The following is a 21,581-nucleotide window of genomic DNA, read 5'->3' as shown; positions in this document are numbered from 1 at the left end:
CACATTACATGCCTTCGTTAGGCAAGACACATAATCATGATGCATAATTTAAGCATAAAAGAAGCCTTGTGCCTGGAAACCACGTGAGCTGAATGGTGCAGGGCGACCTTTGCTTTGAAGAAGGCAGACAGACCCGTCTCTGGTGCATACAGCTTCAGAACCAGCGTTAGCAGCCCAAAACGTGCCCTGTTCCCGCTGAGCAGCCCCAGCCACTCGCTGAGAAGCTCTGTCCCAAGCCACTGCACCAGTTTATGTGTTTTAACATCGCTGACATACGCCTGTGCCATCCTTCAAGAGAGCTCAGCATAAAAGAGCAAGTCATTGGGAGGCAGCGATGGCTTCACTGAGACATTTACCAGGTGCTGGTGAGAACAGGGATACTGCAAATCCCATCCCACTGTGACCTGTGGTCATTTCCCCTTCTCCAGCATCTTACGGTGGGACCACTGGTGAGGTAACTGAGGCTGTGTCGGACTCAAAGGTGTCTGTGTGTTAATGTCTAGGTGCTAAACATGACCGAGTAAAGCTGTATCTGCTGCACGCCTGCTGGGTTTGGTGCCTTGGATAAACAGCTTACTTAATTTGTGAGCTTCAAGGACATTATGTGCACTCTGGAGGGTAAATTAGATGGGGCAAGCATTCTGGAACAGAGAAAAATACGATCGCGCCGCACAGCAGGACTGCATTAGCACAGTATCATTTACTGCGGGACAGTAAAGATGCTACGCCAGGGCTTCTATTCATGATTTCTGTGTTATTTCCATAAACTCACTCTTCTTAACCTCTTCTCACTCACAGAGTGGATTCTCTTCTCTTCCAGCCTGCGGTGCACATCTTTGTTATTATTTGTGGACCTTGCATACGGTTCAAAAGGGTAAATGTCTGCCTTGATTAATGCTTAGAGTAGAATACCGAGGTGCCAGCCTGGCACACAAGCCCCAGACATACAGAGGTGTTTTAGACCCTCCTGCTCAACTAAAAAAATCCAGGAGCAATGCAGGACAGAAGGAATTAGCATAGGGTTGCTGGCTTTACCCAGGAAGTGCCAGCAGCCTGCAGAAAGCTGCTCTGTAGCACTGCAGTCTGAGCACCGTAGCACCAGCACCCAGACAGAGCATTCCCCGGGAATATTCCCCCGGAGCCTCACGTCTGATGCAGGCAGCGAGGTATCAAAGCCCGTATTTCAAGCAGAGAATACAGCGAGCTTTCTGAAGGCTGGGGAAGCAAAAGCAAACAAACCTCAAAAACGCCGAGCCTCTCTGGCAGGCATTTCCCTGCCCGCATCTGCAAGCAGGATGAAACAGCTGTAAGAGCGATGCAAATGGGCAATTAATCTCAATTGCTGCAGACTCTTCATCCTAGAGAATTACTTTTAAAAATACAGGGAGTATTTAAACAGTTTTCATGCAAAGAGAAATTAGGAAATTGCGTGTCCAGGTGAGCTAATAAGGAAAAGGGAAAGGCAAGTGTGGAAATACAGTGTGCCTTGCATTAATTTTTCCAGCCAATTCCAAATGCAGCAATAACTTGGTTATTTTAACATTCACGCTCAAGGATTCAAAAACAGACACAACTTGAAGTGTCTGATTGCTGCTCTGTGACCAAGATTAGCAATCTGCAGTAGTTTCCTTTCCTCTTCCTTCCCAAACGAGGGAACAGAAAGCTGTTTCTGCCGCAGGGCACAGCAGAGAATTTAAGCTATTTAATTTTCTGCTGCGGGGATCTGTAGTCATCATTTGATGCCGAATCTTATTTTTCGTGCTTAGGCAGCCCGCATTCCCAGAGTATTTTCAAGGTTTAATGGATGGCTCTTGCATTGCCCCTGTAATACAGGTGGCAACCTAGGCTTCCCAGGAAGGGCTTGCTGTGGACCGTTAGGTGGTCCTCGGGAGAAAACTGAATCCCCACAGCCTGAGACAAGGAGACATCTACTTGTCCCCTGCCCAATGGCCTCCACACCCAGACTCGGGGCCACTTCAGTAACCACATCGTACGGAGAGGCATGCGTGTCACTCTCCATCTTCTTCGCGAGGAGATGCTATTTAGATGTAAAATAGTAGAATTAATAAAACATAATGCCTTGTTTTTCCCCACTGTTTTCACCTCCTGTGCTCTCCTCTCACATTTTTGCTGGGCCGATGGTTTTCTTACATGCCCCAGATAACTCACTGAGTTTCATCTTCACTGCTCTTTCCACCCGCCCGCTCTTCTTTCATTTTTTATAAAGACTTTCTTGTTCCGCCAACACGTTCTTAATCTCACTGGTAAATCAAGGTGTCTGTTTGTCTTTTGCTCTCTATTTGCTTTCCTGAGCACAGCGATAAATCTAGGCACTGTGCTGGAGATGGACCAACGGGAGGGCTGGTGTTTTCCTTCTTCCTTCTTCCTTCCCCATTCATAGCTGCACACTATGGGCAATATGCTGTGTTTGGGATCTAAGAATGATCCCTCTCCATTTTCTTGGGTGAAATTGGTAAAAACAAGTAGAAAGGCTGAGGAATGCCCTACGCCAGGCTCTGTTGGGTGGAACCACACTAAAGAGATGTAATGTTACTCCAAGGGCCCAAAATGGTGTCAGCACAAAGGCTCCCAGTGATTTCGTCTGATGTTCTTGGAGGTATGAGCTCGGTATCTCCTCCGCATCTTGCTCCTGATTTCACCAGATGCTGGATGAGGACCAGGGCTGCAGAGAGACCCACACTCATGGTAGCTTCCAGGTGGAGCCTGGCCCTGCGAACATGCCATGTGCATGATGCAGTTTTGTCCTGTGCTCTTTCCCCTAGAGGGATTATACGTGGGGTAAAGCAAAAAAAAAAAAAAAAAAAAGGGCAAAAAAAAAAGGCAGCAATTTAGCAATTTTAGCTGGGTTCAGAGCAGTTTCATATGTCTGGAAAGGATATAGCAGCATAATCAAGATTTATGAAAGAAAGGAAATATTTTAGGGGAGGCCATTTGTTCTGTTCTATATCCCATAAAACCTCCAGAAGTTATTTGTCGGTCGATGCGGCAGCAATGCTCAGGTGGAGCTTGGGAACAAAAGGGCAGTGTGTGAACCAAGAGGCAGAGCATTAAAAAGCACAAAGAAATGTCTTATCAGGTTAGATATAATTGCCCTGGGGAAGTCACTGCCTTAGGATCCAGGTCAGCCAAATGGCCCCACAGTTTACAAAAACCAATCTGAGTTTATCTAAAGATAACCTGGGAGGGCTGGAATCGGTGGCCGTCATCCAGGCATGGGCAGCATCTTATCTGGAAGATTGCATCGATGCACGTACCGCTCCAGCACTAACAGAGCCACGGTACCAGGAGAGCATCCAGCATTTGCTGCTGATGGAGAAAATAAATCAGGTCAAAAGAATCACTGGTTTGTTACGGGGAGAAGGGGGTTATTTTGCCCAACATTCTTTAATAGCAAATTCCCATAGGATGATTTTTGATTCCTCCAGGCTTCTTGCTTGAGTCATAGGCTTTGTCACAGCTTCTCCTGCTTCACTTCGTGCTGAGCATCTCTGCTCTGCTTAGGGTCTCAGAGCCTTCCCCACGTCCCAGACTGTCCTGGAGCCACCCCGCAGCGCTCTGCTCTGCTCCTGCTCTGGCCGTGTTGCGCTCGAGGTGTGGAGGTTGCTCCACAAAGCTGGAAAATCTTCCCTTCAGCTCACTAAGAGAAAGAAAATGGGATGTAAAGAAAACAAGGGTGAAGAGATGGAGCCTGTCTGGCTGCAGCTTTTCTGAATGTTCACCACAGAGCAGCAGGACCCTAACCCTAACCACTGCCTGCCCGCAGCAGGAAGGCTCGCTTCCCAGTTTGGGAAATGGTGAGCAAACCCTAGGCATGTCCTGAGGTGCTTGGAGTATCCACCCACCCAGGAGGCAGGACAGGGCAGCAGCTCTGCTTCCCCACAAGGCATGCAAGGGATGAGGGACTCAGCCAGGGTGGTGCGGGAGATGATTTTTGCTCTGCAGTCCGTAGACCAGCCCATTCTGCATCTCCAGCGCTCTGCCAGAGGGACCTTCACCTTTCTGTGTGAGCATCCCCTGGTGATTTCAGCAGACCCTTAAGTCACTAGCAGCAGAAAGGACTGCACATCCTCATCCTCCCTCTGTATCTCTGCTTTTAGGGGATGCTCGCCAAGAGCTGGACACGGCGGAGGTCCCACTAGAGGGTGCTGCCCAGCTCCGCTGGGAAAGCTCTGCCTGCTCCTGAGCCTCCAAGCCTCCTCATTCATCTCCAGCACAGCGAGCGCTGCTATGGATTGCTGCTGGCAGCGGGACAGATATGCCCATCCTTAGTTTATGGACCCACTTTTTCTTTTATCTCTTCCCTCAAGTCAACACAAACAATAAACCGCGTGAGTCCAAGCAGGGAATGGAGCTCACAGGGCAGCTGTGCATGTAACTCACCTTGCATCCTGCAGAATGGGAGCTGGGAACACAGCTCGCAGGAGAGCCTCCTCCTCCTCTCAGCGACCTGTAACAGTACCAAACAGCCACAGGTTAACCCGTCCAAGCACCACCTCGGAAGATTGATTCCCAGGTGCTAAATATGTCCTGCAATACACACAAGGATGTCTTCAGGGGGAGCAGGGGGGACTTGGCCTCACAGCGACCTCCCTCCCGACCTGCTGTGCTTCTCTTTCCTTCCTGAGGCTGTACCAGGCGCCCTTCGTGGTGGATGATGCCCTGGATGGGCACATCTGGATGTGCAGCTGGAGACCAGGGCTGCACGGCAAGCAGGATGCCTACACCCTAACCACGCCGTGTCTTTGGGGAAGATAAACTGCATGCCTGTGTCTTTGCATCAGCACTAAATTCCCATAAGCAGAACCTGCAGCAGCTGAGAGGAAAACATACACCAGCCCTTTGACAGGTTCCTCTGCTCATGAATGTGTCATCAAGCGGTGACAGATCTGGTTGCCCTTTGCTGACATTAGGTCCTTGCCATGCCATAGGGCAATAAACTGTGTCACTCTGCAGAGGATGGCCCCTCTGTCCTTGGTTTCTAAATCCAGTTGCTTCTAAATCGGCGTTGCTGTGGGTGAGACGCGATGCCAAGCCTTTATTGGCAGCAAGGGACGAGCTTTATGAGAGAGGAGGTAATGAAGGGTAAAGGATGAGGGGAGGAGAGCCTTGTGGCTCAGGTGGTGGCCCTGGTCCATTTTCTGATTGTGCCACTAACAGAGGTGGCTGGGAGTTCTCCAAGAAAATGGAAATACTGAGTCATGGGCATCAGAACTTCTTTTTGTCAGGACAGCACTTTTGAGGGACATCTCCCTGGTGAAGCTGTCTTCACCTCAAAATGGAATTACTGCTCAAAAGCAGCATGTTCCACCCTTACATAGCTGGCCCCGTAGTGGTTTGCATATGACAAAGAGACACACACCTGCAGAAGAACTGAATTCACATCAAGGACTGAACTGTTCAGGCGGTGGAGATCTCATATTTTGTGCATGGAAAAACTCCAAGGCGTCTTGGCTTCTGCTCAGTGCCAAACTGCAGCACTGCTGAGAGCAATCCTCTCTTTGCGAGACATTACCTCCCCGGTCATTGCCACTCCTTGTGTCACCTTGGGGACACCACTCACCTCTGTGACTTGGGTCCTTGGGACTGCAGGATGAGGACAGGGATCTCAGCTGGCAATTTGGGTTGCATTTACTCCATAGCAGAGATTAATTATTATAAGGGAGGTGAAAGCGGCTTTAGGTGAGGGAGAAGAGGCAAGGGGCAAAGCAAGGCCACTAGCAAAATGTCGATGGAGGGTAGAGCCATATGCTCCAGCCAGATGTGTTATAGGGTAATCACAGCGAGCTTCTTTAAATTCCTGCCTCCAATTTTATGCCCATTCAGCATTTTATCATGCTTCCATAGCCACAGTCCTGTGGCTTTAGCAGCTGTTGTGCTTTTGGCCCGGCGCCTGATGCATTCATCCCTCCAGAGGGGGATGTGATCAAGAATGTTCCTCCTCAAGCTCCCTTAAATATGGAAAGTGTGGACAAAGACACTTTTGATGCTCAGAAAGAGGGAAGGAAAAAGGAAAGGACAAAACTGATTCTGCCCAAAGCTGTGGAGAGAGCCCCTTGCAGGTGCAGGAGAGGTGGTGGCAGTTTGGTGGCACTCTGTCCCCTGAGACCTCTCACCTGTCCTGCAGACTGCCCGTGGGATCTCGGTCTGTAAATGTCACTTTCTCCTTTGCAAGAGGACAGGAGGTCACTGACCCATGTTTTGACGTTTTTTTGATGGAAATTGTTAAAACCATCATTATTTGTAGAGGCTTTTTGCAGAGGTGCTGGTGTGCGGGTTGCCTAGCATTGCCATGGCACCGTTTCTGGTAATAATTTCAGCTAAAAACATGGCAGGGCTGGCAGCTGAGCATTTCAGGCAGGTGATGCAAGGGCAAAGCCTGAGTCACCTATTCTAGCAGAGGCATGACCACTGCTGTCACTGTGCTCGCTATGGAAACACGATGGCAGGTACTCAGATGCCAGAAACAAATACGTTCAGATTTCCAACAGATCGCCTTGTGGATGCTTTAGGCACTAGTTAAACCCACTCGTAAAACAGCTCCTAAGTGGCATTTTGCTCCAAGGGGAGTAAGGTAATGCTCGGGTGGGAAAAGAGTGAATGAAAACAGCGATGAGGCTTGGGTGAGGTGAGCAGACAAAATGCCCCCGTCATGCCCAGAGCCCGTCTCCTGCCCACCCTGTTCCCCAAAGCCCCGAGCTGCATCAGCGAGTGCCGCACGATGGGAAGCCCACCCAGGAGATGCAGTACCCTGAGCCTGGTGGGCTCAGCCTCTTCTGGGTCCAGCTGGGGAGAAATTAACCAAGTTCTGTCCATCATTATTTATTTCCTCGTAAGCACCGCGCTGCTGTGCTGTGACGGACGGTGCTGTCACGGTCCCATGCAGTTTATCTGTTCCCTTGGCCTTAAGGGCAAGTGACTCTAGTGCCTGTGCTGTGTGTGCTGCAAGCAAGGCTCAATTTTTAACGTTGAAAATTAACACAACAGCCTATAGGAGGAAGCATTGCCCAGGGGTTGAAGCACAAGCATGGAAGGGCCGGGAGGTTTGGCGTTTCCTTCTGCTGCATGGTACTGGGAGGATAAAAACAATGCACATAAACCATGGCCGTGGCGCAAAATTCAGGTGTGATTGTCCAGAACTCCTCCAACTTCTGGAAACTGCTGCTGACCCTGAGAAAGGAGGCATAAACCAGCGTGCCCTGCTGCCTCCAGCAGCACTGGAAAGGAAATGTTGGTGGAAAAGCTGATCTACACCTGCTGGAAATCTGGTCCTGAGGTGCTGCGGCCATCACAAGTCTTGTTCATAACCAAATACCTGCTGATCTGTTCATGCAATGGGAAGAACCCACTGACACTACATGAAAAATAAAATAATAAAAAAAAAAAAAGAAAAAAGAAAATAAACATGAAAAATAAAACAGTCCTACATCAGAAGGGGAAGAACAGCTTCACACTCATCACAAGCCTGACCGAGCTGTGGGCAGGAACTTTGTCATCACAGACGTGTCTTTGCAATGACACGTGTGTTCCTGTCGTCCTTCCGTGATTTGCAGGGTGTCCGCACACCGTGTTGAGCCTACAGGATTTTTTTCTCATCTTCAGCATTAACACAGCACCAGAAATGTGTCTAAACTGGGAGGAGGTGATTTCTCTGAGCTGAGAAGAGTAGAGTACAGGAGAGTACAGGAGACAAGAGATTGCTCTGGGGTACTCTGAGTTTGCCACTGTGACCTGCTGCTCAGCATGTAGGACCCGCAGGTTTCTCCAGCAGTCTGGAGAGATTCACAAGAGCTCCCTCCAAGGGCAACACCAGGCTGTTCCCTTGTGTTCCCCCACCCTTGTACGGCCCCATCCCCAAGCTGGGATGCACCGAGCAGTCTGCTGGTACGGTTTGCAGAAAACCTGGCTGTGAAACAGGCATGTGCTGAAGCAGATTCCTCCTTTTCCTCCACGCTCGCACCAGCACCATCCTCAGGCTGCTGCTCTGCTGAGCCAGATGGCATCTTCACCCCGGGGCACCGCGTTGGCAGAGCCCGAGGAACAGCCTGCCTGCAGCAAGGCTCATGTAGCTGCCTCCCGCAGCCCACCTGCCATCCACCTTGGTCGAGACTTCAGGTCTTTTTCATCTTATCACGTCTCTCTGCTGTATGAGGCAAGCTTGGGTCGTACTGGGTAACACCTAAAAACATCCTCGGTGCGTGAAAATCTGAGTGTACGTGGGAAGTTTTATAGCACGGACTGTTTCCAGCTCACTAAGTGATCCACATCCTAGAAACACAGTGGACTGGATGTTTGTTTTTGCAGAGCACCCGAGTGCCTACAAGAGTGATGCTGCCATAAGGCAAAGGCAAAGGCCGATCGCTGCTTGAGCAAAAGGCAGAGCTGGCAGGGGCTGGGCTGGAGAATTTTGAGGAGAAAATCCTCCCGAGTACCCTCAGGGAGGGCAAGGCAGAGAAACACCTAACCCCCCTTCCCCTGGGCAACAACCCCTGAGTACCAAAAGCGTGGTGAAATACTCCCGAGACTGCTTCAGCGTCCTTCCCCGTGGGACTTGGCTCGGACAGCACTTGCCCAAAATGCAGGGACGGCTGCGGTCCAACGTCATGATTTTAATTTACCAGCTTGAAAGTGCTCATGGAGAAGAGGTGGCGTGAGACATCCCTGCTTTAGGGATGAGCACTTTCAAAGTGTCCATTCAGCCCCTGACTCCAGATGGTGAAATGAGATCAGTGGCTATGTGTGTTCTCGTCACCGCTAACAAAAACTGCACCAGGATGGGAAGGGAGCTCCCGTGCCGTATTTCCATCATCCTGGAGTCACTGGTGGTGATGCTGGTTTGTTTCTTCATTGCCAGAGACGATCCTAGAAAACCCTCCTGTGGTGATGACACCAAACCAAAACCCTGAACCTCAGCAACTCCCACATTTCAGGAGGAGTTGGCAGCCTGGTCCCCATCTGTTACTGATTTCTAACTGCACTTTACTGCAGAGACATCCGAGCTTCCATAATGAAAAGCCAATTAAAGCGCACCATTAAGCTCAACCTTTTTCCTTCCTTGTCCAAACCTATCTGTCACAGAAAGGACACAACGACTCTAGCACAAGTTGGCAGATGCTGCTAAAAATGGGGAAGGTAAGATGTATAAGTAAATTATTGAAATGCCAGCCTGAAGTCTCGCAGACGTGGCAAACAGGACAGCGACAGCCGGGGCCAGAGGCAGGTGGCCGCTCGCCCTCTGTTCCCAGAGCTGCAAAGCCACCTGAGCTCCCGGCCCAGCAGAAGCAGATTAACCACTTTTTATAGAAGTTGGCAATAGCTGAAGGCAAGTTGCTGAGGAGCTGAAGCTGTCTCTGGGTTGCTGGGGGGATGCTGCTGATTTCTGGGCACCTGGGGGCTGGGTGGGTGCTGCATCCTCCTGCCTGCACAAGGGGAGCAACCCAGGGGTGAGACCGCCCGTGACCCTTCAGTATTCTCACTGACACTTGGAAACCCCACGGTGGGATTTAATTAGCCCATGGAGTGGGAACAACAAGAGGAAAACTGAAAGAAGCGCTGCACGGAGGAAGAAGAGAGAAGAAGATCCCTGTGCTCTGCCCTGGTTTGTGAACTCCAGCAGCGGCCCGGCGGGATCTGAATCCCTCTGTGCAATCAGCTGGGCACTTCTGACCTACAGGAAATATGGGATTTTTCCTCTAATAAATATTCCTCCCTTGGCTAGTGTTTTCCCCCTGTTATCTCCAGATAAGAAACTGACTGAGCAGATGTAACAACGTCAGCCCTCTAACAGCATCCCCGCAACGTGATGTATCACGAGGTCATCACCAGAGCAGGGCGCATAACTGATTTTATATTTTTTTTTTATTACTTTGGCCTTCTTAGCTGACACATATATCAGGGAATGGAAAAACTCATGTCTTATTTTCAGTTTATAGTCCTTTCAGCCCTTAAAATACACATTTAAAGACCTTTCAAAGGGTCTTGGAGCAGCACAATGGGATTTTAGCAATGCTGGGGGTGGCTGCGGAGGGCAGGACCCCCCAGCCTGCAGATGAGGAGGTCACTGCAAGGCGAAACAAACTGTGCCCAAGCTCAGAAAACACGAGGAGCTGGAAATAGCAGCCAGAAAGCTATGCCACTGCCTTCCTTGCAATCACCAGACCACATTCTCAGTAAATAACAGAGTGGTTGCAAACAAACACAAATTAAGCCCATTCCTTACTTCTCCTGGGACACGGATGAATCATGCTCACTGTTGTGGTTGATAAAAGTCCTCAAGAATCCAGAGAGGGACCCGAATTCTTGTTCCCTTCATTTTTGGAAGAACTCGTAAAAGGATGGTTCAAGAAACCCCTTGGCGACTTCTTCTGAGCTTCCAGCCCCCCTTGTTGCCTCCACGGCCCCAGTTGTCCTCCATTCCTCTGCAGATACTGCTTCACGTTGCTCAAGCCATGTTGGCAGTGGCCTGGGTGATTTCCATGTCATCTCATGGAAACCTTTGCTCCAATCTGGGTCTTGGCAATGCAGAGGATGGTGCACTAAAGTGCGTGGTCAGGAAGGATGCTGAAGGCAAAATGAGTCTGAGAGACGGACCCCTCTGGTCCAAGGTGAGGCTGGAGGAAGCCTGAACTCTTCCAGGCTGTATTGGCACAGACACCAGGTAAATGCACACCTTGACGAGCTTGCCACAAGCCTGGAGCCATGCACTGAGCTGCTGTAGCAAAGTACGGCTTCTCTGGGGCTTCCCAAGACCTCAGCACCCGCACTGCCACCTTGCCAAGAGTATTTTCTGCGAGGAACCTCCAGCTCAGTCCCCCAGGGCAGCCTTGCTCCTGTAGCCTTCCAACAGCACTATCAAAATCAGGTTATTTTTAGGCTCGTTTCCTAAGGAAACAAGATTAATACGATCCAGATCCAGGCATGTCTGTGTGCTGTGTGTGAAGCAGTGTGCCTCTGCCTCTGCTCTCCCCGCGTTTTGGATTTTTTGGGTGATTTCAGCGCAGTTTGGTGGAGCACCATTGAGTCTCCAAAAGGCCGCTTTCTGACCAAGCTGGGGAAAAGAGGGGCGTGGGCGGAGGAGAAGCTTAATTTAAGTATTTCCAGCAAATAAAGGCTAGTGTGCCCACCAGAGTACCCCCTTTCCGTACGGCTCAGAGCCTTTGTCCTTGCTGCCCTGCTGGGTTGTAGTGCATGGCAGAGCTGCTCACATTGGCACAGGTCCCAGAGCTCCACATCTGGTGTCAGGGAAGGTTCTGAGACCCTGCCACCAGGATTTTGGTCAGGAAAAAGCACAGAGATTGGTACCGAGAGGGGTTTTTTTGTGTCTTTTGCTTTTCTGCAAGTCCGCAATGGGCCAGGTGGGTGAGAGGGAGGATGGCCTCAAGTGCTGAGCCATCCACCTGGAATAGGGTTGGGGTCACTGCGTCTTCTGGCGATGAAGAGTTGCAGCCCCGCAGACCTAAAACTTCTCTGGGAAACATCCATTGAGGCTGCAGCCACACTGGATCAGGCCTCCAGAAAAGCAAGACAGAAATACACCGGATCTCACCCTGACCCAAACTTGCCCGCAGGCCATTTTCAAAGCGGATGCTCAAATCCCTGTTGACCCCAGCACCTCCATCACCCTAAAATTTCAAGGCAAAAAAGAGTTACAGTGTTAAAAAGTCCCTATTTCTCCCTTTTTTTTTTTTTTAGTGTGGGGCAGCTTTATGTTCAGAGTCTGATCGTCAGCTGAAGTAGAAATTACACCATCCACCCTTACAAAATTCAACGTACATAAACTCACAGATAAAGAGGGTCAGAAGCTCTGTCACGGACAGATTTTAAGCTGCTTCCAAAAACTTTTAGGAAACGGGCAAATACTGCAGTGCCGCTTGCCATTACCATTTCTTCTCGTCTTTACAGAAATCCGGACTTCCCAACAAAGAGACGGATTCTGTCCTCGGGCCTTCGCGGGACGGGGGGAGGAGGCCGAGCTCCCACCCTCCGCACCTGGGGACGGGGCCGGGGGGCCGGGGGGGCAGCGGGGGGAGGCGGGGAGCGAGGGCGGGCCGGGGCCGGCCGAGGGAAGGCGCTCGGCGCATCCCCGGCCATAAAACGGCGGGGCCAGGGCCGGGCGGGCAGAGCGCAGCACGGCACGGCACGGAGCGGCACGGCACGGAGCGGCACCGGGCACGGCACCGGGCACGGCACCGGGCACGGCACCGGGCACGGCACCGGGCCCGCAGCTGCCCAGCACCCAGCGGAGGTAACGGGGGCGGCGGGGAACCGGGATCGGCAGCCGCGTTGTATTATTTTTATTTTTTATTATTTTTTTTTCCGGGCCCTCCATCCCGTCCCCCTCCCTGGGGGGGCGGGGGTGCTTTGTGCCCCCTCCCTCCCTGCCGCAGCCCCCAGCCGTGACAAAGGGCTCCTCGCTCCCGGCCCTGCTCCAACCGCAGCGGGTGCACGGCCCCCAGAAAGCAGACCGAGGGCTAAAGATGGATTTGGGGTGCCGGGAGCCAGGAGGACCTCGCCGATCCCCCGTCCCATCCTTGCAGGTTCACCCCTGCCCGAGCTGCTCCTCGCTCAGAGCTGATTCTGCCCAAAATCGCCCCGCTATGAGCTACAAGGAGATGCTCGGCCACGAAACGCAGCCACAGCTCTCCCTGCCCAAAAGTGCCCGTGGAGTTTTGGCCGTGCCCTCCAATTTCCCTGCAGTTTGCGTTCAGGTTCCCTTTATGCTGCTCCCCCGAAGCCGCATGGCAGGACGTGGGGACGGTGCAAGGCTCGCCGCTGATTTTTGGCTGCAGGACCCGTCCCCGCAGGGAGCACTGACCCCGGAGCTGCACCAGCATCGTGCAGGGCAGAGTTTCAGGGCAGCCCTGAGATCCCGCAGGGATCCCCCCTTCCCTCCACGGCCCCAAATCCCCCGCACGGCGCGTGGGCTGGCTCAGGATCCGTCTGCTGAGCCGGGTTTATGTAAGCGCTGATCTGTGGTGGCCGGAGATGTCAAAGGACCAGCTCGCCTTTGGGAAATGCATGAGGCTCTGCCAGCAGCCCAACGTTTGCCTTGGTCCCAGCCCCCAGAGGACATCCCAGCCTCTCTCCCCTGCTCCTCAAAAGCACTCGATGGAGACCCGAGGCTGAGCGCCGGGGGAGTGGAGGGGTGTCCTCAGACCGTGGGCGATGCTCTTCCCCATGCGTGGCATAGAAAAAAGGTGGTGTTAGTGCTGCTTATCCCGAGGGCTGGGGATCAGGGAGGAGAGCTGTTTTCCAGGCTCCCAGAGGGACAGGGTCCAGATCCTGCGCTGCTCATTGATAGAGGAGGGGCATTGAGCTGGCTCAGGACCTGCTGGCAAGCTTAACACGGGCACGTGGCTGTTTTCTCTCACAGGTGGGAAGGCAGCGGTAGCTCACGATGGCCCTGGCAGACAACGCGGGCTGTGCCAAACCCAGCGAGGACTTCCCTTTCCCCGAGATCATTGAACTCAATGTGGGTGGACAAGTCTACATCACCCGCCACCCCACCCTGGTCAGCGTGCCGGGCTCGCTGCTCTGGGAGATGTTCACGCAGAAGAACGTCCGCTCCTTGGCCCGCGACAGCAAGGGACGGTTCTTCGTGGATCGGGACGGATTCCTCTTCCGCTACATCCTGGATTACATGAGGGACCAGCAGCTGGTGCTGCCCGACCACTTCCCGGAGCGGAGCCGCCTGCAGCGGGAGGCCGAGTACTTCATGCTGCCGGAGCTGGTGAAGATGCTGGCCCCCAAGCTCAGCAAGCAGAACTCTCTGGGAGATGACCCATGCCAAAGCGACCCCGAGGAGCTCTCCCCCAGTGCCGATGCTGCACGCAGCCTGGCCCCTGCCAGCTCCACACTCCCCAGTGCCGCGGCCGGTGGCCCTGGGGCCGCAGCCACCACCAGCACTGGTACTGCTGGCCCCGATGCCCGCAGGGCTGGGTTCATCACCATCGGGTACCGGGGCTCCTACACGCTGGGCAGGGACAGCCAGACGGATGCCAAGTTCCGCAGAGTGGCACGGATCATGGTCTGTGGCAAGACAGCGCTGGCCAAGGAGGTTTTTGGGGATACCTTGAATGAGAGCAGAGACCCGGACAGGCCCCCGGAGAGGTACACCTCCAGGTACTACCTCAAATTCACCTTCCTGGAGCAAGCCTTTGACAAACTGGCTGATGCTGGCTTCCACATGGTGGCTTGCAACTCCACAGGCACCTGTGCCTTCGCCCACGACCAGACAGATGACAGGATCTGGACCTCTTACACCGAATATGTTTTCTATCGTGAGTGACACCAAAAATAAACACCCACCAAACACCAACTCTCGCTTTCCTCCCCCGTTGCCTTTAGAAGGTAGACATCTGACCCCCGAATCCCAGCGTCCCCCCCTCTGCCTCCTTTTTGAGTTTTTTCTTGTTTTTTTCCCCCCTCCTTCCTCCACGTCGAACCCGTTTGGCTCCTCGTAGCAGCTGCTGACCACCAAAACCTCCTTCCCTCTCTCCGACTTCTGCAGTAGCTCCCAGCCCTCCCCGGATGCGTGGACTTGGACAGTGCTGCGTATGCGTTTTTGGGGTGGGAAGGGGGGGGACACGCCGAACTGTGCCGGATGAGCTCCGTGATAGATGCCGAACTTGGCTCCCTGTGCCATGCAGCGCCCCAGGGATGTGCTGCAGACCAACCATGGAGCTCAAGTGTTGGTTTAAGGACATGGAGAAAGGTGGGGAGTGGAGGGGGGGGTCGGGATGAAGCCTCACAGCATGGATATATTGTCGTTAGCCCCTGTAAGCAGCTTAGCCTTTAGACTGTCAGTGCTGGGGAGGGTTAGAGGAAGGCGCACCCTGTGTCAGCAGTTCTGGTCTGAAGCATCGCTGCTGCCCTGGGTTGCCTTGGGGACTTTTTTTGGGGGGTGGGTAGGGGCTGAGAGATGCTCTGTTCATGCCTACGTGGAGGGAGGTGGGCGGGCGGGGGGAAGGCTTTTTACTGTAGGGTGTCAAATGCTTGCACATCCCTCGAGCTCATCGGAGGGCTGTATGAAAAAAACCACCTTCGCCTCTCCTGCGGTGCGGGCTGCGGATGGACGGGGTGGGAGTGCACCAGGGGGCACCCGCTGGGCCCAGCCGCAGCCGTGGCTTCGTGGGCTGAAGGGAATCTTTGCCCAGCATTAAAATCGTTGCCCCTTTGGACAACATCCCTGAAGGTCTCTCCGCTTGCAGCTCTCCACGGCCTCCCTTGGCTGGCTGCTGCTTTGCCATGCCTGGGCGATGTGTAATAAAGGAACAAAACCGACTCGCCTCCGCGTGCGTCTGCGACACAGGTCTTGTGCTGTGTGCCTTCAGAGGCATTGGTTGAGCAGGGCTCCGACCCCAGTTCGCCTCATCCGTCTGTCCCCTTCCTCCTCCTCTTTGAGCCCTCTCTCCCATCCCTGCTGGACCACACTGCCCATCCCTGCAAGTGGCCAAGTCCCAGATCACCCCCTGACATCCCCAGCTGCTGCCTATGCCTGCTGGTCCCTTGCCGTGGGTCTCAGCATCCCTGCCCCGTTCCTCCATCCCCTTCTCAAGCAGCCCCAAGTGAAGCTCAGAGCTGGGGAGCTTCAGCATCGCCCCACGGGCTGGGTACCAGCCACAGAGGTATTTCTTTGGGGTTTGGCTGGGAGGAAGGCTTGCAACTGGTCTTGGAGGAGGTGGGAGGGCTGACATCCTCCAGCACGCGGGGACAGCCAAAACTTTGCAGCGAGGCAGTCCCTCTGCCCTGACGAAGCGGAAGGTGAAAGTGGTATTTTTGTGAGGGCCCGTTCCTCATTGCAACAGCATTTTGAAGAGGAAATGACAACCGGCTTACAAAAGAGAAAAGGGAACTTGAGCTCTTCAGAGAGGGTGAAGGGCAGAATGAAATCCTTCTACATAAAGGCAGAGGGGGGGAGCACTCTGTGTTTTGTTTGTTTTTAACTAAGGATTTTTTAGCAATTAGCACTAATTGGAAAAAAGAAATTGTTGCCTTGTGAGAAACACTGGTATTACGATATTTGCTTTTTCCCCCTGGAACTGGACCAAAAAATTGATCTCACAGGATGAAGCTTTTTTCTCCTGAGGGCGAGACCGTAATGGCAAAGTCAGCGTTGAGGCGGTGTTCGTCTGCCGGGCTGCGTGATCCGGGCTGCTCAACCCGATACCCCAAGTGAAACACGAGCAGAGCAGAAAGGTTTAGTTTTGAGTCACTTGAGAGTCTGCCTGCCTTCGTGAAAACTGGTGCTTTGTGTAAAAAAAAGATCGAAGTTTCTAGTGGAAGGCTGCTCTGGCAAATGTGGGGCTGTTTCTTCCTTTTTTTTTCTTTTTTTTTTTTTTATTTGGGTATATCCAATAATAGAAAAAGTGCTTTTGCTGCTGCCAGGAGATCTGGTCAGTTTGTTCCTTAGGAGAGGATTTGCAGAGAAATGGTGCACAGCAGGTCTGGGGTTTGCAGAGGAGCCAGCTGCCCCAGCATGGTGCCGGGTGGCTTTGGTGGCACCTCCAGGGATGGGCACGTAGGTTGTGCGTGGGCAGCCTGACTGCCTCAGGGCTGGCTTTTAGGACAGCATAAGAATCCCACAGCCTCCCAAGGTGGCCTCAGTGCAGGATCAGGTCCCTCGTGGAGGAATTTGGACCACGGTGGGTGAGAGCATCCTTTCTGGGAAGGCGCCTGGCCTCGCCACAAAGCCTCCCCGGCTGCTGAGCTCACCAGAAAGCCAGGGCTCTGCTTTCAAAGCAGGGGCTGAGCTTTCAAAGCCTGCTTTCCCTCCGAGGGATAACGTAACTCACCCTTTCATTTAGAGGTCCCCAGAAAACCGTCCGTCCTAAAATAAGACCCCTCATTCAAACGAGGCAGAGCAGGAACCCCGGCTGGGGCCACGCTCTCCGGCGAGCACCCTGCCCACAAATTGCTGGTTGTCGCTCACTTGGCGTCTCGTTCCAGACAAAAAAACACAGGATCTGAGCAGTCTTCCCTGTAAAATAGAAGTCAAATCCCATCTGTCTCTTCCGCCACCCTGAGAGAACATCTGAAAACATTTTGTCTTCTCGGCCGGCCTTCAGCCCCTCTCTGAGGGAACCCTTCGGTGCCAGAAATGCCGGGTTATCCCAGAAGCTGAGCTCTGCCCACACAGCCAGGAGGCAATAAGGATGGAGAGGAGCAATGCTGGGGGCTGGGAAGAGGACTAGCAGGTCCCTGTGGGGTCCTTGCCTCAAGAGAGGACAGAAGGTTAGAGAGGCTAGAGGTCAGACACAGAAACCCCATGCACAGCCTCAAAATCCCATCCTGGGGGAGGCACGAGGCTGCTCAGTGTGCTGGAAGATAGAGAGGGACCTGGCTGAAGTAGCTGGAAGCTGAAACCAACCTCTTCTAATGTGAATTAAGTAAAAGATATATATATGGCCATATATATATGGCCTTTAGCAGCATGGGTATTCACCACCAAGAAAAGCTATTGGAGAGAGGGCAATCCCCCATCTGCATGTGGAAAATGCAACCTGCATGCTTCCCTGCAGGAAGGGGTTTAAAGAAACAAGTTTTTGGAGGGACCACCAGGCAAGCCGATGTCTGTGTGTGCTGGAAGTCATGAGATGCTTTGGGACGGGTAAGCAGGTCCGGCAGCTGACAGGGAGCTGCAGAAGCACTTTGCCAAGCGAAGCTTGTTCAACCTGTGCTGACAGCTCGTCCTGAGCTAAAGCAGGTTAGACTTTGTGACACGCACGTGGTTTTCTTACAAGGCTCTTGCAGTTAAAAAAGTTTTGCATAGTTCTAGGTGGCGGATGGCTGGGAGTTATCACCCCAGCTCCCCTGGGAGAGCTGTACAGCATCTGATTGAAAGATGTTCTTGCGAACAGGCTATGTCAGATTTCATCTAAATCATATTTGAGTCTACAGCACCATCCCTGCACGCCAGCTGTGTGCCCCCTCTCCCTCCTTACCCTTTTCCAGGCTAGGGACACTGCTGCAGGGTCTGCTGTGCCAACACCACCCTTAACCTGACCCCAAGGGCCCTGACAGCCCAGGGCAGCAGGACAAACCTGCCGTCAGAAATTGATTTTTGATCGATTTTCAATTGTATCTTGCAATCCTAGTCAGGGACACAAACCTTCTGGTTGGTGGTACCAGAGGAGCAGTACAGGCCCAACCCTCCAGCATTGGTTTAGGAGCTCTCACAATGTCTGATCGGGGCTAGCAGGCAGGGATGATGAGATCCTTCTGATTGCTGGAGTAAGTGAGATGGAGCGTGGCTTTGCCGTGGTCCTCTTCCACCACCAGTCAGAGGTCAGAGATGAGGAGCACGTTGCATCTTCCTTCTCCAACCCGAGGTCCTTGGCATGTTCTCCCAAGATGATGCCACCCAGATGGGATGCCTGATGGGAGGAACCAGGTCAAAGCCACCATGGGCAGAGGAGAGAGGTTGGCACAGCCCATCCAGGCCAACACAGCTCATCCTGGTGCCCTTCCAGAGAGCCTGGTGGTGGATGCTCCAACGCCCACCCCAGGGACCATGGCTGGGAAGAGCAGCTCCCTACTGCAGATGCCCAGATGGCTTTAGCTTAATTTCTTAAGGAGAAAAGTCTGTGTGACCTCACACAGCATACTCCTTCCCTTTTCTTTAAGCAATGTGGGCCAGTTTGACTCCAACCTGGCAATGTTTCAACTGTTAGGAGCCTACCAGTCTGAGAAAAATAGGTTTGGATGTGTAGCAGACTTTTCAATTCCCCTTCTCCTGCCCAGATCATAAGCTCAACCCTTAAGCAGCAAAACCATGCAAGAAAACAGACTTTGTGGGCTCCCTGCCCTCCACGAGCTTCATGGACAAGCAGCCTGCTGAGCCCATGGAGGAGCTGGGGAGCAAGCAGAGTTGGATTGTCCCCATGGAGGTAGATGAGGTCCTGAGAAGAGCTGGAACACCAAGGATGCTCAGGTGCTCAAGGCTTTTGCTTTGAGCCACAGAGGTGGCTCTGAGGACCCCCGCTGGGGCTGTGGGGACCCCTAAGCATGAGAAGAGAGGTGGTCTTCAGAGCGGGCAGAGGAGGCAAGGTCGGTGCAGTGCAGCTACCCACTGCTCTCCGGGTGGGAGGCAGAAAAACCTCCTATAGCCTGAGTGTCCTGGTCTAGACTTAAACCTGTTCTTACGAGCTCAAATCACAGCAGTTTCCTACCCCTGGACAACTGACCGGCTTCTTCTCATAAGCTCCATCCAGCTGCCCTTGATCAAGCAGCTAGGGCTGCAAAGCTGCGAGCTGAGTGTTTCATACGTGCCTGGATTCCCTCACAACTGCAAAGCAATGCACAACTGAAACAAGATACGAGCTTTGAGCTTAGCTCAGGGGTGGTTTGGAGGCTCCCGAGCATTCGTTGCCTCTCTGCCTGAGGTGGCGGCTCGCCTGCACCCACTTTTCCTTCATCCCAGAAGAGTTTGCCCCAGATAAGAGCTCAAACAGCCCTCAGGATCAGAGGGTGAAGGGCAATCCCTAGAGCTCAGCAAGGCACCTGAGCCAGGGGGATGCTCTGAGGCAGGCAGCGGTCCAGCAGACTTCAGCTCACTGTGTTGTTAGCAGAAGATAACCAGGCAGGGACCTGCAAAAGAGTTGTGTGGTCCATGAAACCGAAAATGCTGACCTGCTCTGGGGCTGGGATAGGCAAGGGGCAGTGTAGCCGATGCCAGAAGGGCTGTGACCAGCTGCTCCGTGGCCAAAGCCCCTCTGGCTTTGCTCAGAGCCGTGGTTTTATTAGGCTCTCCGCTTTCGCCTTTGTTTGGTTTTCAGTTCCGAGCTTTTTACTGTGACAAGAAAGGCTCAGAACTCAAAACCAAACAAAGGCATAAGAGTTTAAGGCTCAAAGGCCAAAAAAAGTAAATAAAGGAAACTTTAAAAAAAAATATGTCCGGTTTTGTGTTTCAGGGTTGGCCAGACAGACAGTGTTTATCAGTACCAGATTAGCAGATACTTGCAGCCAGAGGGGCTGATGGTTTTCATTACCCCTCAGCACCCGAAGGGACATGGTCTGGTGAAAAAGGCCACGGTTCCTCACTCATCCATGGGGCACGTGGTGGAAGGAACAGCATCAGGGGCAAGGAGCCTCTTTGCATGTCCCTGTGCCACCAAGCTCCATCCGTGGCTCACCTGGTCTGGCTCTGTGCTAGAAGAGCCCCCAGCCCCTGCCAGATAAATAGGAACCCCCCCACGTTACAGTGCTTTACCCTAGCTGGGGATCACTTCCTCAGAGCTGAGGCTTTCAACCAAAAATAAAGAACAACACTCTAAATCCTTCCCTTCTGCAGCAGAACAGCAGATTACAGCTCATTTAGCGAAGTCCATGCAATTACACCCTATTATTCCCATTACACCTGGGTCTTCTGGTTAATATACTGTTTTAATCAACTCAAGGGATTAAATGCTGTGAAGGTCTTTGGCTGCAAGGGGATGGTGCAGGGGTGCTGGGGACGGGGACATGGAGCTGGTTGGAGGGAGGAGGAACGGGGGTGGTGGGGCAGCAGGGACGGGGCTTCCCCCCATGTTTCTGCTTCAGTAGGTAGAGGCTGTGGTTGAGGGAGAAAAAAATAAGAGAGAAATCAACAGGAAACCGTTTCGCAACTCTCCTGCCCCCAGCTCTGCTCCCTGCTCCTGCAGCCACTGCTTCCCGTGCGATCCAACAGCTCCGGCGCTCCACCGATTTGGGAGACACTCTGACTTTTGTAGCTTTTCTTTTATTTTCTGTGGAACTTGCATTTTTATTTTTTTTTAATTTCTGCACAACACAGCTGCCTTTCCAGCTTCTTGCTTGTGTGATGGAAACGTCTCATTTTGCCTCCGTTTGCTTTGATGGAGGGACTCCAAGTGCAGAGCAAGTGAGGGTGCGGCCACCATTTCCCGATGGGCGTTCCCAAAATATCATTGTTCTGTGCATGCCGGGAGAGGATTTAACACAAAGCCCCGGGGGAACAGAAATCAGCAAGAGGCCACAGTGCAGCCTTTTAACTCTCATTTCGCCCCAGGGAACCCAAGTCCCCGAGCCCCAGCTTGGAAGGGTTCCCAGTCTTCTAGAAGTCACACGAGTGAAACGGGCCAGGAAAGTGCTTCTCAGCACGCCAGAAAGCTGAACGTGTACCAAGCACATCGGGGCTGTGATAAACGTTTGCTGCCTTGCGTCAAACACCTCCGGGCTCATTGAACCAGAATCTCTGGAGTTGTTCTTCAAGCGCTCCCCCCGTCCTCCCCCCAGGTTTTAATGCTGTTGCTAACTCCACATTCCATCACATCGTGCTTTTGCAGGCTCTAGAAGGGAAAGATTTTTCCATGTGATGGGATATCTTTGTGTTTGCCAGGAGCAGTGAGCTCTTGGCACCCGGGAGCCTCGCTGTGGGCAGTTCTCCTCCCTCTCTGCAGGAGCTGAGGACATCCATCCGTCAGTGTCATGAACACAAAGGACAGGCTGCCCCGGCTCGTGTCAGGCAGAGGCTTGGCAGGAGTCAGGAAACGTTCCTTCTTCTCACGTTTAGTGGAAGTCACCCCAGTCAGCCCTGCTGACGGTGATGGATCCTCCTGGGGAGCTCC

At 52.8% G+C, this 21,581-nt stretch overlaps 1 protein-coding gene and 1 long non-coding RNA gene across 3 annotated transcripts; one reads left to right on the top strand and one right to left on the bottom strand.

Moving 5' to 3' along the window:
* Nucleotides 1-2,622: 2,622 nt before the first annotated feature.
* On the bottom strand, nucleotides 2,623-12,020 carry LOC310880592. The gene is made up of 3 exons (XR_014571796.1): nucleotides 11,899-12,020; nucleotides 4,402-4,468; nucleotides 2,623-3,658 (listed from the first exon to the last, which is right to left on the bottom strand). It is a non-coding gene; the product is annotated as an uncharacterized lncRNA (long non-coding RNA).
* Nucleotides 12,021-12,092: 72 nt separating this feature from the next.
* Nucleotides 12,093-15,300, top strand: LOC310880720 (BTB/POZ domain-containing protein KCTD12-like). 2 transcript variants are annotated; one of them, XM_083796917.1, is made up of 3 exons: nucleotides 12,093-12,173; nucleotides 12,208-12,262; nucleotides 13,391-15,300. In XM_083796917.1, exon 3 carries the CDS (start codon nucleotides 13,415-13,417, stop codon nucleotides 14,303-14,305), a length of 891 nt encoding a protein of 296 aa, XP_083653043.1. In that variant the 5' UTR covers nucleotides 12,093-12,173; nucleotides 12,208-12,262; nucleotides 13,391-13,414; the 3' UTR covers nucleotides 14,306-15,300. The 2 variants fall into 2 exon arrangements, with proteins under 2 accessions (XP_083653043.1, XP_083653044.1); XM_083796918.1 differs by having other exon boundaries at nucleotides 12,124-12,200; nucleotides 12,237-12,262.
* The last annotated feature ends 6,281 nt before the right edge of the window (nucleotides 15,301-21,581 follow it).

This window comes from Anser anser (assembly GCF_964211835.1).
Source record: "Anser anser genome assembly, chromosome: 13".
NCBI lineage: Eukaryota > Metazoa > Chordata > Aves > Anseriformes > Anatidae > Anser > Anser anser.
Note: the sequence above shows the minus strand (reverse complement) of the source record. Positions and strands in the feature narration are given on the sequence as shown.